This window comes from Equus asinus, chromosome 12, assembly GCF_041296235.1.
Source record: "Equus asinus isolate D_3611 breed Donkey chromosome 12, EquAss-T2T_v2, whole genome shotgun sequence".
Lineage (NCBI taxonomy): Eukaryota > Metazoa > Chordata > Mammalia > Perissodactyla > Equidae > Equus > Equus asinus.
In genome coordinates this window covers 69,759,703-69,778,625 of record NC_091801.1, presented here as the reverse complement: position 1 = coordinate 69,778,625, position 18,923 = coordinate 69,759,703, and the positions used below count along the sequence as shown (strand labels likewise).

The following is an 18,923-nucleotide window of genomic DNA, read 5'->3' as shown; positions in this document are numbered from 1 at the left end:
TTCCCCCATCATAATTCGGGATATCATCAGTACTTGACTGGACCACTGTAACAAGATCTCTTCCCATCCCAATTTCTCCTATATACCACAACCAGAGGTATCTTCTTACAGTTCGAATCTAATCAGATGGCTTACCTAATGAAAACTTAATGCTCCCCATGACTTACTAACTAAACTGTCCTATTCAAGGCAACAAATAACTCCATAAATCAGACTCAACTTACCCTCGCAATCTTATCTCCCATGCACTTAACGATCTAACTTCATTACTTGCTGGAACTCATGTCCTGTGCTTTTCTCTACTTCTCTTCATGGCTTACAGTATTTCCTTAGTAATGATGATCAGAATACATATACAATATCTATACTGCTTTAAAATTTAACATCATATGATAAAGCATTTTCCAAACATTTCACTTTTTGATAAATGATTCTTACAAATCTCTAGATTATTTCCAAATTTTCCTATTGAATATCATTCAGAAATATCTCTGTATTTGCATTTTGGATTATTTTATTAGAACTGATTCCCAAAAGTACAATTACCAGGAAAAGATTTTAAAGAGTCTTGGCACACATTTTGTACTTTTAATATTCAGTTGATTATCACTGTATTATCAAGCTTAAGCTTGATCCTCAGATGTAGTTGGTGTGTTTTATTAACTACAATGTTGGTATTTATAACCTGTAATTCTAACATGCTTCTCCCAACCCTCTGCTCCTTCAGGGCCTCCTTGTTTCCTCCTCCAACTATGACCTCCATCTCCAGCCCATGCAATTATCAGAACTCAGCTGCAGGCCAACAGCCATCAGAGCAAAAACAAAGAATAGCTCACCACTTCTCAAAACTTGGAATTTTGAAAACATAATAATATACTTCCTATTTTTAGAGGTGGGGTCATGGGGGAACTTGCTATTCGAGTCAAATGAGTCAGTCAAGATGAGAAAGTTAATGTATTTCAGTCAGTATGTCGGTGCTGGCACGCACCATTACCAAAAGCAGTGGACACGGAACATTTTATTTTAAAGGATAGTATTAAGACGTGTTCAAATATAAGATTATGAATTGGATATTTCAATATTGGTTGTGATTTTGCACACTATTTAAACAAAATAATTAGCATATTTCAAATACTATAAACTTTACCTCAAATTCCTCTTTTTGCCACATAATCTCACACGCTAATCTTCCTAATCTTTGTTTTTAAATATCCCTCTCCAGATTAAAACTTCTTTAAAGGTCCCACATTGTGGACATGCACTTACGCTACACTGAAGAAGACTCCTTGAAGTCAGTGATATCAGCATTAATGCAGAAGGATGGGCTTGCCTTAACCAAGTGAAGAGAGAGGGAGTAAGGAGACTACTTCAACAGATCAGCAAGTGGGAAAGTCTGGAGGTAAAAGAAAACACAATACTTTCTGGGAACTGCAATTGTCTGGATCAAAGGGCTGGAGAGGAGAGTAGCGAGAAAGTGAAAAAGAAGCCTAGTGCCAGAAGGACCTTTATTCCAGGAGGGTGGCGGGGAGCCTCTGAAAGACCACATGGTGGACAAAATGACCAGATCTATAGTTTAGACTGATCCATCGCTCTGGCAGAAGGCAAGTCTGGAGCAGGGAGCATGTAGGAGGCTGACATAAAATCACAACTAGAGCAGTCGTAACAGTGGGAGGAGAAAGAAGCGGAGAGGGGATTGGTAGAGGTTTTTGGGAAAGGGACTAGACCGCACATATTGTTAATGGACCGAAAATCCATCCTTCTCTCTTTGTAGGAATACTTTTTTGCTTTTGTTAAATGTAAAATAAAACCACAGTGCTCTGAAGCACAAGGAAAATATACCTAGATAAGTTAAGACTGTATTTTCTTCACTCTCCAATACCATCAAGTGTAAGAAGCACTGTCAACTTAATACGCTGTGGTGGGGTTGGGGGTGGGAATCAATGCGACCACATAACAGGAGAGACGGAGGTTGTTAAGGCTGATGGTTGTGGGGAGGAATTAACAGTTCTTGAGTCTGACTTGTAAGTTTCCTGCTTTATGCAACTGAAATGAAGTCAGAGAACAGTGTCCCCCTCGAAGGGAAGAGGAAGGAAATACTATCCACCAGTAAGCACCCCACGGTCAGACTGCACAAGGGAGGTTGCCAGAAAGTCTGGGAACACCTCCAGCCAACTGGCAGCCACGCTTTGTACTTAGAGCACCGGTGCCGCCCAGGTCTGCCAGGAGACGGGTGCAGAGGGACACAATGCCTTACCCCATCCTCTCATTCCCAGGATAGCGTGTGTCAAAGTATCTACCACAGAGTACTTGCCCATGGGGGAAAACGTCTCCATGAACTAAGTTTTAGCGCCCTTTTGTAGTCTTCCATTCATTCCCCACAAATACATGAAGCACTGGCTCCCTGCTGGGTGCTGTTCTAGGCACGGTGGACGGCATCAACCAGGGCAGACACGTGCCTGCTCTCACTGAAATCACATTCCAGCCGAATGCAAACTGCATAATGAAGACTAAGGACCCCATAGTAAAGAAAATTGATTAATTTATCCGACCCCGAAAACTTCACTATTTTACTTTTTAAAATAAACTGACTATATTTATTTTGGAAAACTCTGCTCAACACCTTTTATCAACCTCCACTCCACTCTCTCATTTCTTCCTCAAATTTCGCACGTCAACTTCGAAGACCCTGCAATCTCAGGTGACCAGTTTCCTTTTTCTCTCACTCCCAAGACGTTCAATTACTTGTCTATGTTCCTTGTGTCTAGCACAGTTCTCTGAATATAGGAGGTGACTGTTCTCTAAAAGAATATAGTTTGAAACAAGGCTTCAGGTGATTAAAAAAAAAAAAAGCTAAAAGCCAGGTTCAAACAGCAGAGCTGACTCTGCAATTAAATTTAACGTATATCTGCAAGAGAATCCCTAACATATCAAAGGCCCACACGGCACATGGTGGTAGCTGCAACTCCATTATATCTACTCATGATGAATGTGTCACAGCAGACACAGGATGGGTCATTATGTGAATAACGCTGTTTCTGACACTTTACTCTCTGCTTACCTATCAAGAAAAGGCTGCCAAAACTAATATTGCACTGAAAAATGATTAGCTACCTTATCAACATTTTTGGTTCACACCCTTGTCAATCACAGAACATTCCTTAACTACTTGACAGTCTAACAATATTTTATCCTTCAATAAAATCTCTTAATGCTTTAACAAGATGACTAAAACACTCTGAGCTGGTTTTCTTGCACTTGAGAATTTATTCCAACTGCTAATAACTCACAAAATGTATATCATTTGAAATAAAAATTATTAAAGTAAATGCCTTTAAGCCAACTAAATAAAAGATCAGGTAACTAATATTTGGGGAGTATACTATAGTTTATAAAACACTTTCACTTTTAAATATCTGATTTAATTCTTATACAACTCCATGGGCTAGAAAGCATTATTATTATTATATTACCCATACTTTACAGAAAAGTAAAATTTCACTGATTTGATGAAAAAACATAAACTATTACTTGGTTGAGCCAGAATCTGAACTTATATTTTGATTCCAAATCCCAGGATCTTTCTATGGCTTGGAAAGTCTCTATCCTTAACACTTTTATCAACATATCCAGGTGATTGAATAAATAAGTTTGAAAATTTATCAAGAAAATAGGATTTCACGACTAATATAAATTTTAACAAATACAAGGCAAATAACTGAAGGAAAATACGTGAGTAAACAAACACACAAATTTGCTCACTATTAAGGCTATCAATTATGCATATGAATAGATATCCTTGTTTTAGAGCAATTAAGAAATGTACCATATTTCCACGTAAATAAGGTAAAATGAGTAGATGCCAATTAGGTGCCAAAGATCAGATCGTAAGCTCCCTGAGCACAGGGACTTGCCTCTTTTGTTCACTGCTCTACTCCCAGCACACTCAATAAACTCTTCTTGAATGAATGAATGAGAAGTGTAACATGGAATATAAAAATGAGGCTCTTAGTTATGGAAGGAAAAAGAATATGCAAACCCAGGATGCCAAGTACAATTCATTAGGTAATTACCAGGTAACTTATACGTGCCTATAACTAAGCTGTGTATGTATGGATCTTCCCTTTCAGATAACAAACTGCATGAGATGGGAATTAGAAGTCAGATTTGCATCCTCTAGAGTGCTTGGCTAAACAATTTTTAGTAGATTAGTTATTTTCAGCCCTGATTGTACATTAGTACGACTTGAGGAACTTAAAAAAAAAATGCCTAGAGCCCCACCAGACACCAACTAAAACTGAATCTCTAGGGGTGGGATTGAGCTCTGATTTTATTTTAAAGGTTCACAACTGATACTGATATCCAGTGATGGGTGAGCACCACAACTGTAAACCATAGTTTTCAAATTCTGGCATACAGGAGAATCACCTGGAGGGCTTGTTAAAATTCAGCCCCACCCCCCCAGAGTTTCAGATTCAGTAGGTCTGGGGTAGCACCTGAAAATGTGCATTTTTAATAAGTTTCCAGGTGATGCTGATGCTGCTGGTGTGGGAACCACACGTTGAGAACCACTGCTGCAGACCATCTAAAATGTTTTGAATGAATTAAAGAATAAACATAGGAGATACATGAATAGAAAAATATGAACATTATGCGAAAAATTTAAATATAAAAAAGAAATGTCATGCTCAACATCATTGGTCGTTAGAAAAACATAAATTAAATCCACAATGAGATACCATTACATACTTACTAGAATGACTAAAATTAAAAACAAAACCAAAATAAGCCAAGTGCTGGTGAGAGTGCACAGCAACTACAACTCAGACACTGCTGATGGGAGTGAGGAAGGGTACTCCATATTGGAAAACAGTCTGTCAGTTTCTTACGAATTAAACATACACTTACCATATGAGCCAGCAATCCCATGCCTGGATATTTATCCAAGAGAAATAAAAACTTACATTCACATAAAAACCTGTACATGAATGTTAATAACAACTTTATTCATAATGGCCCCAAGCTGGAAACTGAAATGTCCTTCAACTGATGACTGAATCAATAAACTATGGTCCATCCATTCGATGGAATTCCATATTAGCAATGCTATAGATGAATCTCAAACGCATTCTGCTCAGTGAAAGAAGCACTTAAAAGGCTACACATTGAAAGATTCCAGGTATACAACAATTCTGAAAAAGTTAAAACTATACGGAGAAAAAAACAAAACAGTGGTTGCCAGGGGCTGGAAATGGGGGGAGGTGTTGACTAGAAAGGGGAACCCATTTATACACATGTAACAATTATAAAACTTAAATCATTCCAACCTCGGGAAATAATAACCTGAAAAGATAATTATTTTCTTAAGTATGATGTACCTCGTCCCCAGGACACTTAGGATTTAGTCTGCCTATTCTAGGTTCAGGCTGCTTTCTGAGCACAGATGTCATCACACTTTCTCAAAATAAGCCACCAAGAAACACCCATAGCTTACAGTTTGTTTAAACCTGCTGCTGACTCATTTCTCCCTTGATAACTGAACCTTTCTTTCCTAATAACTTTAATTATAGCCATCTATCATTCTAAAGCTTCCCCTTTCCTCGGGAATGTATCTGTTATCCTTGTGACCTCCTGACTGTGAGACATTGAGTAAATATGTCACCTCCAAGATTCAGTCTGCTAAAAAGAGAACCTGCATTTTTCATGCATTCCTCTCCCGCACGTGGATGTCACGAAGATTAAGAGAGATGATGTATGTGCATGGGATTATTGTTGTGATGCTTGAAATAAATTTCATGGAATTTGTTCTAAACGTGTAGTGCAATAAATATCCTACTCCTCTTGACCAGCACACAACAGCTATTCACATTGGAAAAGGCCTTTTTAGGCACTATTTACTGAACGCATTGCCAAAACCAAGGGCTCTGGAAAAGGAGGACCCAGTTTGCAGTCTCACTCTGTAACTTACTTTGTGACCCTGGGCAAACTACTTACCTTTTATGAGTCTCACTTTTTTTTATCTATAAAACGACTACAACTACACATTTCTCTAGGGGCTACTTTGAAGGCAAAATGAAGCACACATAAACTATTATATAACGTGTGATATGATTCCTACTCCCTGATCTCTAAGTGGAAGTACTCAAGCAAGAGATTTCTCTCTCAGCTAGGGAAAGCAGATTCTGCCAGTGTCATCAGAGTAAATCAATGCAGATCAAATTGTTCACTACTTACGAGTGCCATGACAAATCAATTTCTCAACAAATGAATAAAATGTATGAACTGAGAGAGGAGAAAACTACACGGCGCAGCGTTTTCAAAAGTTGAAAGATACATATATAGGGGAAAGAACATGAGCTTTGGTGTCACCCAAACCTGGCTTTGAATTTCAGCACTTGTGATCTTAGGGACATTATATTACCTCTCTTTGCATATTTTCTCACCTATAAAATAAGCATAGTTATCTTGAAGAGTTGTGAAAAACAAATAATGTATATAGAGTATGCAAGTACCATACCCTGTGCACAGGTAGGCACGCAGACAAACAATGCCTGCAGGTATTCATTAAGTACCATATGTACTAGGGATTATCCAAAGCCTGGCTATTTTATTATTACTATTTCCCAAAAGGACTAGGGCAAACCTAAGTTAAAGGCAGAACACATGGGCATTTTATTGGCCATTATAAAGGGCATTAGAAAAGCTACTTTTTCACTACCAAAGAGTTCCTTGATAGCTTAATGCTTTGACTAAAATTCTACCATGATAGAATCAACGTAATTTGAATTAATCTTTTTTTCTTCACTCATTTAATTATTTATTTGGTACCCCAAATCTGCTTTATAAGTACAAATTCCTGGAAAGTAACAACTGTGTGAAACAAAAGAGGGAGGATAGTTACACCCCTCCTAATGCTCTTTCTCTACCCCCGGCATCTCCTGTCTTCTGGTTCCACTGTTTACCAGCTTTGCAACCTTGGGCATATCACCTAAGCTCTCTGAAGCTACTTCATCGTTAAGACGGGAATGGTACCATTTAGCTTCCCTGATGTAAGTAACGACCTATGGGAAAGACACTGTATGGGGTGGGAAACACAAAGAAAGAAGGGAGGAAAGGGACACAGAAAAGAATCAGACAGATAACTGACTCAGAGAAGAGAAAGAAGGAGAGGGGCAAAAACATAAAGAATAAAAAATTTGCATAGGAGAAAAATTTCACTCAATGAGAACATAAGTCCTCAGGCCAAGGATGTAATTCAGCCTGAAAAAGTCAATCTCTGTTATGAAACTTATGATTTTAGCATTTTCCAACAATTATAGGTCATCCAGCAAGTGAACAGTGATGGTGGCTTCATCAACACTATCAAGGAAAAAATGAAGATCAACTGAGGGGCACAGAGATGCTAAAACTGTCTGTAGAAGAGCCAGCAAACCTAAATTTTTATAAATTTGCTTAAATGTTCTAAGCAGTCACACAAAGTGAGCTATCCTCACTTAATTCCTGAATACAATGCTACTATGGTATTAAAAAGTGTATTTTACCATACACACCACACATTTGCACTAATATATCACTATAAAGGGTTATATACACAAAATCACGTATACTGGCTTTTTTGAGCAATTTAAAGGATTTTCAAAGCCACTATGAATTGTTAACCTTGTAAATGCTAATTTTCTTCTTTTTCTCACTCTCTTCTTTACTGATGATATATTGCTGAAGGGAAAAGAAGTTTTATCATCATATCGCCTTCACTAGATTCTGATATTCTTTTTCTAGTTGACTAATCTGTTTTATCAACATTAACTGAACTCTGATTATGTGAGGAACAAAAGGAATATAGAGATGAATAAGAAATTATTCTGCCTTCAAGGGTCTTGGGCTTTGGTTAATCACAGGTCAGCAACACACATTGTTTGGATAGACAGTTATCACTATGACAAAGATTTACAGGCTGAAAAGTATCAGGATTAAGTCAGGTTAGTCAACCCTTCGCCCAGTTTGAACGTACTCAGTGTATTTCTAAGCACAGTCAAACATTTTCCCTCCTAGCATCACCTTTGTTTCTTCCTCATTCGTTTTCTTCCAGGTTTCAAAACTCACACATGCCTTCCCAATCTCCAAAGGTGTTATCTTCTCTATAATCCCACTGTTCACCTGCACGTGGGTTAGGGGCTCCCATACCTGGCCCCTCACCACAAAATCTCCATCTGCTTTTCAATAGAACCCACTAGGTTTCCACCATACATTCTCAAATGATGCGAAATGCACATTCTGGCCTGAGTTTGGAGTATCTTGAAAACAAAACCATTCCTCTCCTGAAGAAATCACAACCTACTGTTAACTGGGCACATTAATGCTGATATCCCTTGTTAAGTGCCTAACAAGGCACTGAAAAATGATATTATGAGAGGGTAAAATCAAAGTTCACAAACTGATAGCTTTGTTTGCATAGTGTTTTAAAAATCTAGTAACTAAAAAATAATCAGCAAGATATCTGGGTTTTCCAAAAGAACCTGAAGATCAGGCAACAGTGGGTCCACACTCACTCGTAACACACTGGCACAGGTGGTGGGTGTCTCCTTTCAATAGGACATAAGCTCTTAAGTACATGACGGTTATCCTGCAGTTTCGTGACGATCGAGGACCTGTACTACAGTACTATTGCCTGGGCCTCGCGCTGCAGTTCAAGGACTACAGCAGTAAGCAAAACATAAGAGGACTTCCCCTCATGGAGCTACACTGCGGTTTTGAGGGCAAGCCACTAGGAACAGTAAAGTGAAGGCATTCTAATGTTTCTGAGGAAATCCCTATTTAACAGCATCCTTGAGTGAATCCTTTCGTGGAGCAGAACACCACTCCCCGTTTTACCATTTTTGAGATGTAGATTGAGCATGCTTAAATGAAGTTACACAGTTAATCTGTGACTCCATATAATTACAAGATTACAGTGTATGTTCTTCTAATTACAGTGTAAATTCTATGTCTGTATATATAATGCAAAAGTCATTGTCACTGAAATTGGATTCAAATATCTCCATATTTTATGTTCTGCATATCTCATATATGACCTTAATATACTGTTAAATTTGTAAACATCTTTGGATTAGCAAATTTTCATTAAAAAAAAAGACATGCTCTCCCTTAATCTGAGCATTTAAATGTACCAACAAAATTACATTTCATATTAGATTATTTTAATATTAAAGATCTCAGATTCATAGTCAATTCCACTTTTGGTCACAGTGAAGCCCTTATATTTTGAAAATTTCTAAGTAGTATCAATCATTGCCCAATGCCCTCAACTTCCGCCTTGCTGACCTACACTAAAACTTCTGATGCCTACTAATTTTATAATAAACAAATGAATAAAGGATGAAAGAAAGATTGCTCGATGGCTTGAGAAAATGTCTATACAGAGGTATCTGCACACTCTAATTAAGTTCTCCTGATATTAAAACTGCAGGAGACCATGAGTTGTAATAGTGGAGACAGTTTATGTAGAAGAGGTGAGGAAGAAGGAAAATTACCTGAACATATTGTTTAGATAAATTAAAATAATTTCATCCAAGAAAGTCTGGTTATGTCTGCCTTAAACCAAACCATATTGTTGGTTTTACAACTTGAGTTAGTAAGAAGATGATGATTACCATTTAGGGAAACAGAATTCTTTTCTGTGAAATTGTTCCCTAATTCAGTTATTACCACCACCACCAAGTGTAAAAATTCTCTTCAACCAATCTTGGTTTGTATGACTCCAAGAGTCTGAACTAAGAAAAATGGGGCACAGGAGGGAGCTCAGTAGGGTCAGCAGGGAGACAGGCTACAAAGTAAGCGACTCAAACCCAGGTCTTCTGGCTTTCTTTCCACTATGCTGTACTAGCTCTTTCTCAAAAATAACTTAAATCTAAAGTAAGCTTTCAGAGTTTGCAAAGATCCACTATCTCATTTAATCTTGGTAATAATCCTGGCAAGCTGGGGCAGACACAGTATCTTTGATATACAGGACGGACACTAGGTACCTGGGGATAAAATGTTTTGTCCAAAGAAGTTGGATCTAATATCTGGTAATATCCATGAGGCAAAAATAACTACCAAAAAAAATTATTGTGTGCAACTAGAGTATGTCACTTTTAGAGTGATCCTATCTTTAAATGAATATTGTGTGGCTGTTACGTTTGTCTCCTAGGGATGTAAATACCAGATATCTGTCCTGCCCCTATTCTTTCTCACCATAATCCTGCAGCACAGTCTTTCCTGCTGGGCCTGAATCCAGCCCCAGGCAGCTCCTATCAATCGACTGCCCATACTAGCCACACAGATAAAATCTGCATTCCTATTTTGATTCTCTTCATTTAGGTCCCACAACGTATAACATTTCTGACATTTTTCTCTGCCTTTGATTTGCTATTTGTTATTAATGGTTCACACACTATTTCATGTTTGTATATATTGTCTTTTCTAAGTACTGAGACTCTGTCTTTTATTTATCTCAGAGCACGAACTGCAAGGATTCATATACGGTAGGCAAAGTGTTCTGAACGTACCCGAGACAAAAGTATGGGTGTTCATGGAAAAATCTAAAGTTAAAAAACAAAAGACAAAAAACTTGCCCTTCTTTCTAATTACGGTTTAGATCAGGGGTCAGTAAACTTTTTCTGTAAAGAGCCAGACAGTAAATACTACAAGCTTTGTGGGCCAGATGGTCTCTCATGCAACTACTCAACTCTGCCATTATAGGGTATACACCCACAGACAGTAGGTAAATGAATGAGAGTGTCTATATTCCAATAAAACTTTATTTATGGACAACGAAATCTGAATTTTATGTAACTTTCATTTCACAAAACATTCTTCTTCTCTTGTTTTGTCCCCAGCAAACAAAAAATGCAAATTAAAGAATGTGAAAAACCATTCTTAACTTGCAGGAGGCAGGCTGGATTTGGCCCAAGGGCCATAGTTTACTGACCTCTCGCTTAGATCTGGGGTTCTCAGTGAGAACTTCGGGTGGTCTGCAGGATCCTTTCAGTAAGTCCAACTACCTATGTGTGAGGCCAGATTTTCTTTGCCTGCTTCAACCGAAAACAATGTACCACAACAGAATGAATGCAGAAGCAAGTATGAAGATCCAGCTGCCTTCTATTGAGCCAGAAATAGGAGATTTGTAAAAATGTAAAACAACGCCACTTTTCTTACTAATTTTTCTTTATGTTTGGGAAATATACAGTTATATTCTGTAATCCTCTTTATGATAAATGTAATGGGTTTATTATTGATTTTTAAAATGGATTAATATTTTTTAAATTCCTCAGTTTTGATTTTTAATATGCTAAACGTCCATAGCTATAACCCCTGTAAACGAAAGCTCTCTAGGGGCTCGGTACATTAAGAATGTAAGGGAGCCTGAGACCAGACAGTGTGGGACAGGCTGCTGAGCTACAGCCAGGCTAACTGACTCCTGCCTGGGCAGCACGGCGGGCACAACCTCAGGTTGACCCCCCACAGACCACCTGATTTCAGTCTCCCTCTTGACTTTTCCCCACCTAAGAGCTTCCTGGTATTTCTTTGATTAGATCCTAATTTGGTAAAATTTAATCCCATGCAATTTATGTTCTTGTATAATAAGTAGGTAAGAACGTGGTGGTTATTTTCATGAAAGAACCCTTCAGATATGTGCAGACCATAAAAACAGTTAAGCTTTTACTTTGCCAAAAAAGGTAGCTTGAAACAAGTCTCTCTCCCTGGCTTGTATTTTCCAATCTTTAAAAAAAAATTATTATTGCAATTTCCTGCCTTCAGAACATATCTCAAAACAAAAAGATTCACTGGCTCCTTTAAAAATCATAGTTCCTTTAACTTGGCTCCATAAAATTGTGACAGCACAATACTAATCAGCATCCTCACAGCAGCATTAAATCTAAAGAAATAAAGTTTAATTGACAGTGCTCATAACAATGCATTAAAAATCACATTCTGCAAGTAAGGTATACACATCTTACAGAGCATTTTAAGAGAGTATTAATATTTTTCTTGTTCTGTCATTTGAGATTTAAAAACTTTTTAAAAGAATATTTTTTAGGAGAAACAAAGGGAAAGCTGTCTTAATTTCAGTGTTACCACATACAGAGAAAACATATAAGGAAGCATTTCTTTCAATATAAATTTACTTTGTCATCAGGTTTAACTGTCTATCCAAATAATGTGTACTGCTGCCCTGGGGAAATTTTTTTCTCCCTCATTTTAGAATTAAAGAAACAACAACCATGATTCCAACGTTTATCATTTTGCTGAATTGTATATTCTTATTTAGAAACTGTTTCCCCATGAGTATATGTTTCTAAAAATCTTTACAGTTTTCTCTTATGAAATAGTAACTTTGTAAACAATAATGAAGGAGGAAGAAATTTGTATTTTTGGATACTTTTCCTTCAATCTGTATTATAAAATACGTTAAAAAATCAGGAATTATGATCAGATGCTAAATCTGCTATAATTTGTCATTAATGACTTCAAGTAGTAAAATACATTTGGCTATTTTTTTCTTTTTCTTTCTTCTTTTTTCTTTTTGAGGAAGATTAGCCCTGAACTAACATCTGCCGCCAATCCTCTTTTTTGCTGAGGAAGACTGGCCCTGAGCTTAAAATCCACGCCCATCTTCCTCTACTTTATATGTGGGACGCCTGCCACAGCGTGGCCTGTCAAGTGGTACATAGGTCCACACCGGGAACCAAACCGGCAAACCCCGAGCCACCAAAGTGGACCGTGCAAACTTAACCACGGCGCCACCAGGCTTGGCCCCTACTTGGCTATTTTGACCAATACCCAAATTGAAATTTACTGGCATCTTTAAGATTAAAAAGTCACAACCAAATTATTACTTGTTTTGCGAATTATTACCCATCTGGGAGAACACTGCAAATTATATTAGAAAGATTTTGGTAGCTGTGATGTTCAATGAAGAATAAAGAATAGACTTAAAATGTGGGAAAAATGCTTACTGTTTAAATCCAAGTAAAAGCAAGAGTCCCATCATGATTGCAAAACATTCCAAATTGTGAAACCTAAGTTATTTGTAAGATAGACAAAAGTAAAGCAGCTTCCTCAGTCATTTTTTGAGATCTCAGCATCAATTTAAAGAAAGTGCTTATATTTAAAAGAAAGCCTATTTCAAAATATGAATCCCTACATTAAGTACAAATAGGGACATGAAGTAAATTTATATCTCATATCATATGACATTCCTGTTCCATGTGTATACAAATGAAGGTGATACGAAACTAAAGTTAAAAAAAAAAAGTTGTTTGCTTCACTATGCAATTCTTTAAGGACTAAAAGAGCCTCAAGCCTAAAAGAAAGAACAAGTGATGCTAATGTAAAAACAAATTATATGTAATTATTACGTGGATTACATGGAATAAGAGGAAAAGAAAGGACATATGTATTCACTGTGTAGAAAAGATATACTTCTGTCAAACACTGTCTACAAAAATTTTTTTGTGTAATAAATAATTTTTCCCACTCTCTTTTAAACCAAAATTATGTTCATTAAAAATCCTGAGTATAATAAAGTTTATGAGGAAGGCAACAAATTTAAAAATCACATGGAATTTATACTAGCACAAAGACAGAAGCGATCAAGAGGATTTGGTCTCTATTTGAGAAGAAAAAAATAGTCTGAGAAAACACTCATACCACTACCCCAAAGCAGCAAAACTAGAATCAAAGTATAGTTATTTTAAAGCTTGGCACAGCAGTTTAAAATTTGAAAACCACCACTGTTATTTTAATAAAATAATTTTCAGTTTTATTTTCCCAACCTCCCCACCCCCACCCCCCGCCAACGGTGGGAAGATACCCTGTAACTGTCTCCAGCTGCTGGGGAATTTTCTTAGCACTTTGTGGAAACTGTTGGCTTTCAGAAATGGACAGGCTGATTTGAACCAAAAGTTAGACAAAATACAGAATTGCAACAAGAATAAGAAGCAGTTTAGAAAGAGGATCAAGCCAAGCAGATAAGCAAACTTTATAAAATCAGTTTCCTGGGACCGTTCATCAAGTCAGTTCCGTAATTTCAAAAAGCCAGACGAAAGCAAAGCATGCTGACTTACATTGCTTCTTCAGTTCTCTCAGCTGTTGTTTAAATTGTACAAATTTTTCATTATTTTGAAAGTCTGCATCAGAATTCTTATCCTGTAGAGCCAAAAATTTCTTCTGCACTAACAATTTTAGATCTGGTATTTTTTCTGGACGTTCTTCTTTTACCTGAGGAAGACAATAACATTACCTTAGTTAAACGTTAACAATAACACAGTTTCGAAACGTTATTTTTATCTCATTTCATCCAAACAAAAATACTATAATGAGGTAGAAAACAGACTCCCCCCGCCAACAGAGAACCAGAGAGGTTAGGACTGCTGGTCAACAGTGGAAGGAATCAGCCATCCCGTTTACTCTTCACTTTCTTAAACCATCCCTTCAATACCCTGCTAACTTGCTGTCTTTTTGACAACAACTTGGGAGAAAATCTTACATCAGTGCAACTGTGTCCTCCAACTTGCCCGGAACCTGAGCATCATGGCGTCTTCCTTTTCCCAGGCCTGCTCAGTGGCCTCTCCTACTCCCCGTTTGGTTATTCCATCCTTCATTCTCTTAACACTCCTCTTCTCTGGCCCTCTGCCCCAGCAGGTGAGGGTAGCTCCTACGTCACCAAAGTTGAGACTTCAACCTTGAACTTTCACCATCTGCTGCCACAATAAGGAATAAGGCAACTCTAAATCTATATCCTTTTTTTCCCCTCCCAATATTTTATCATAAAATTTTCAAATATGCAAAAAAGTTGAAAGAATTGTATTTTACCATTCGTCTACCTCCTAGGTGCCACAATTAACACTTTCCTGTTTGCTTTCTCACATATCTACCTACTATTTGTCCCTCTCAACCCATCCTCAACCTTATTTATTTATTTTTTTCTGAGGAAGATTCGCCCTGAGGTAACATCTGTGCCAACAGTCCTCTATTTTGTATGTAAGTCGCTGCTATAGCATGGCCGCCAACGAGTGGTGTAGTCTGCACCCGGGATCTGAACCCAGGCTGCTGGAGAAGAGACTGCCAAACTTAACCACTAGGCCACAGGGCCAGCCCCTCAACCTTATTTTTAAGTTTTTTCTTAATTCCATCTTGATCTCCTTCAGAATAAACCTTCCCTTTCTTCACGCTCTTTCCCCCCAAAACCTTTAAATTGCTCTTTACTCCCATATTTTAATACAAACAACTTCTTATGATCCCTGCCCTCTCCCCTCAGTTATTTTCTTTTTATAGGCCAGCTCCTCGGAAAAAAATAAGCTGTCTCCACTGTTTATACTTCCTTAGCCACCACCGTCAAGCTCTGGTGCCTCCACTTCACTGCAGTTGCTCTTCTGCTTCAATAATTGGCCCCTTGAATCAATGTTCTTTTCCTGAGGTTCCTGCCACCAAACAAAATTCACCAACCTCTCCCTTGTGCCCCAATACACCTTAGATTTTCACCACAGCCCCAGTAATATTCAACTGCACTTATTTTCATATGTCTCTTTCCTCTAATAAAATGTAAACTTGTTGAAAGATGTTTGACTTATCGCTGTGTGGCCAGCACCCAGCACAAAGCAGGCAGTACTCAATATACGTGTTTCAAATCAATTAATCTTATTAGTTCCAAACACACTCACCCACTAAAACCCATCATTTACCTACTCTTATTCGTAGGAGTAGTGAACACAGAACATTTTCTGAGTGGGAAGACAACTTAGAGATCATCAAATCTTGACCTCTACCTTCCTTGGTTTCATAAATAAATACAATGATATAGAAAGAAGTTAAATGACTTATCTACTATCATCCTGTTAGTTAGAGGAAATGCTAAGACTACAAGATAAATAAAGAAAATTCTTGGTTTTGGTTCTAGTTAGTGGGATTTATTTCTGATCTCTCTGAATCTAAGTATCAATGCACATGAAGGCGAAAGGTTATCTGTAATTTATCTGCTTTGAATACTCTTTGTCATGGAGAAAAGAATTATATATAATCTTCTTTTGCTGTAAGTTTTTATCGGCTAAATCAAAAGTGAAAATTAAGCATGAAACTAAAATGCCTAAATTTATATTTATAGTACAGAGTGTAAGAATTGACTGTCTTCTCGTTGTATTGATGATACACAACCAGTGCGGGATCCACCATCAAAGAGAGTTGTGAAAAACACGGAGAGGCTTTAATGACAAGTCTTACATGTAATTAAAATTTAAAATAAGTCCAACAAGGCTAAAGAACCAATAAAGCTCAGTTTGGAAAAGAGAAGGTAGAAAGGAAATTTAATAATGCTTTATGTTTCAGGAATAAGAGCTATTACCCACGGTGACTAGATACCCTCTACCTCCATACTGGATAGAACAAGATAAAACAAGTTCAAGATCATAGCACACAAAGTTCAGAGTAGATGCCCACTCAACATAATTAATTTCCCTAGCTCCAGTACGTCCACTGTGAGGAGCTGGAGAGAGGGCGGGGGGCTGGGTAGGCATTTTGAGGTTGACAACATGGCAACCTGAACTGTGGCTAGTAAAACCTGAATAAACTAAATTTAGTGATCCAAAGTTACTTTTTCCTCCCACAGCCAGAATCTCAAGAGAACTGCTGTAAAACACATAAAGTCACTGCAGCAAAAATCTTCCCTGGAAATTTGATGCTGCAGTTGGCACAGCTAACCAGTGCAAGGAGAACTTATTGTACTCTAGCTATCAAAACGAGAGCCTGGAAAATATTAAATTCATTGTCTGTTTAAATCGATGCAATAAACTGGGATTAACTACATTTTTAATGGTTTCTTGCTTTGTTTGTATCTCCAAGAGAAATAGATACATAATCCCAAAAGGGGAAGGAAAAAGAGCCATTCTTTGAGTAGCCAATGCTAAGTGTTATCTAGTCTGAAAAAGGTAAGGATGGCCCTCTTTTCCTAGGACAAGTTTAAAACACCTCAAAGAAATTTAAGATGGGAAGAGAGATCTGTTAGATCTTTAGTCCACCCCTTTCCTAAGGATAAAGTCCCTGGACACAGGACTGAAAGCCTCAGTGAATTAAAAGACACTGGCTGTATTAGTTTGCTAGGGCTGTCACCAAAGTATCACACATTAGGTGGCTTAAACAACAGAAACTTATTTTCTCACAGCTCCAGAGGCTAGAACTGAGACCAAGGTGATAGCAGGGTTGATTTCTTCTCAGGCCTCTCTCTTTGGCTTGTAGGCGGCCATCTCCTCCCTATGTCTTCACATGGTCTTCCTTTTGTATGTGTCTATGTCCAAACTTCCTCTTATAAGGATACGAGTCATCATAAATTAGGGCTCATCCCAATTACTTCACTTTAACTTAATAACTACTTTAAAAACCCTATCTCCAAAGATAGTTACACTCTGAGGTACTGGGATTAGGACTTCAACATATGAATTTGGGAAGAATACAGTTCAGCATATACACTGGGTTAATGAATTTTTTTTTTTTTTTGAGGAAGATTAGCCCTGAGCTAACATCTGCTGCCAATCTTCCTCTTTTTTTGCTGAGGAAGACTGACCCTGAGCTAATATCCATGCCCAGCTTCCTCTACTTTATATGTGGGACACCTACCACAGCATGGCTTGCCAAGCGGTGCCATGTCCGCACCCGAGATCCGAATTGGCGAACCTGGGGCTGTCGAAGCGGAACATGCAAACTTAACTGCTGTGCCACTGGGCCAGCCCCTTACATCATTATAATTTAAAAATGATAGAAACTCCTGAGAAGTAAACTTAGCAGACACCAAACTTACATAATGGGAATTTAATACTGCCCTTGGGAGACAAAAAGTCAGGTTTTAATGTACCACCCACTTACCCATCCAGTTTTCAGTGAGTGCCCTCTATGTGCCAGGCACTGAAGCTAAACGAGAAAAGCTGATCAGGAACAGATGGTGAAGAGCATTGGGAGCCAGGCTACGGAAGTGAAACCTGACATGACAGGCAGCAAGAATGACACTGAAAGATTTTAAGGAGTAAAGTAATAATACCACGAGAACATAGAGAATGCACTATAAACAGGAAGGGAGAAGGAAGCTCTTGCTGTATGTTAACCAACGGCAGAGAGGCTGGCAACATGGTCAAATTGTAACACTGTTTTTGAAGGAGATTGGCCAAGTCTTTTTGTGAGAGGAAGACAAGGGATTGGGAGTGACTCTGAATACTTTATATTTAACATGGGCAATTAGTTAAATAACATTTCCTTGAGGAAAGAAGAGGGCAATTCTGAATGTCTGTATAACATCTAAGTGGACAGATCTAATAAGCAGCTGGAAAGACATTAAAATGACAGCAAAGGAAGAAAAAGAAGAGAGATGTATAAGTAACTCTAGAAAGAATAAAGAAAACCAGGAGGGAAGAATGCTACAGAAGAAAAGAGAAAATGTCCTTAAGAGATGCTTGTCCCTTGGGAAAAGTGATGCAAGAGAGTTCAAGCAAGATGAGGGCTAAAAAGAGACCACTGGATTGAATTACTAGGCACTTAGTACACTGCACTGGGACTATTTATCTGTCTCAACCTGCTAGCCTGTGAAGCTTCTCGCAGGCAAGGATGGTTTCACTGGTGTCCAGTGCACTGCCTGTTGCATAGTTGGTGCTCGAATGATCTTGATGAATGAGCAAATTACAGGGAGGCCAAATTATACTGCACTGAGATGAGAAAAGAAACTAAAGGAATTCTGTGTGAGTGAGTGAATAAAGCCTAGTGGAAAAGGATGAAGAGAGAGATGGGAAGTAGAGCATGGGAAAGAGAGAACTAAAGGGACTTGCTTATTTGCACAGAGTATAATAGTAGCTTGAAGTGAAGTTGACTGATGGAGGAGAAAGAACAGGGACCTCGGGATCAGGTAG

General features: G+C 38.0%; 1 protein-coding gene across 1 annotated transcript in view; it reads right to left on the bottom strand.

Annotated features, from left to right (window-relative positions):
• NSMCE2 (NSE2 (MMS21) homolog, SMC5-SMC6 complex SUMO ligase) overlaps window positions 1-18,923 on the bottom strand; it is a 226,004-nt gene that overhangs the window by 134,142 nt on the left and 72,939 nt on the right. The window contains exon 4 of the mRNA XM_014854041.3: window positions 14,106-14,259. Within this exon, the coding sequence (XP_014709527.3) occupies window positions 14,106-14,259 (154 nt within the window). The remainder of the gene's footprint in view (window positions 1-14,105; window positions 14,260-18,923) is intronic.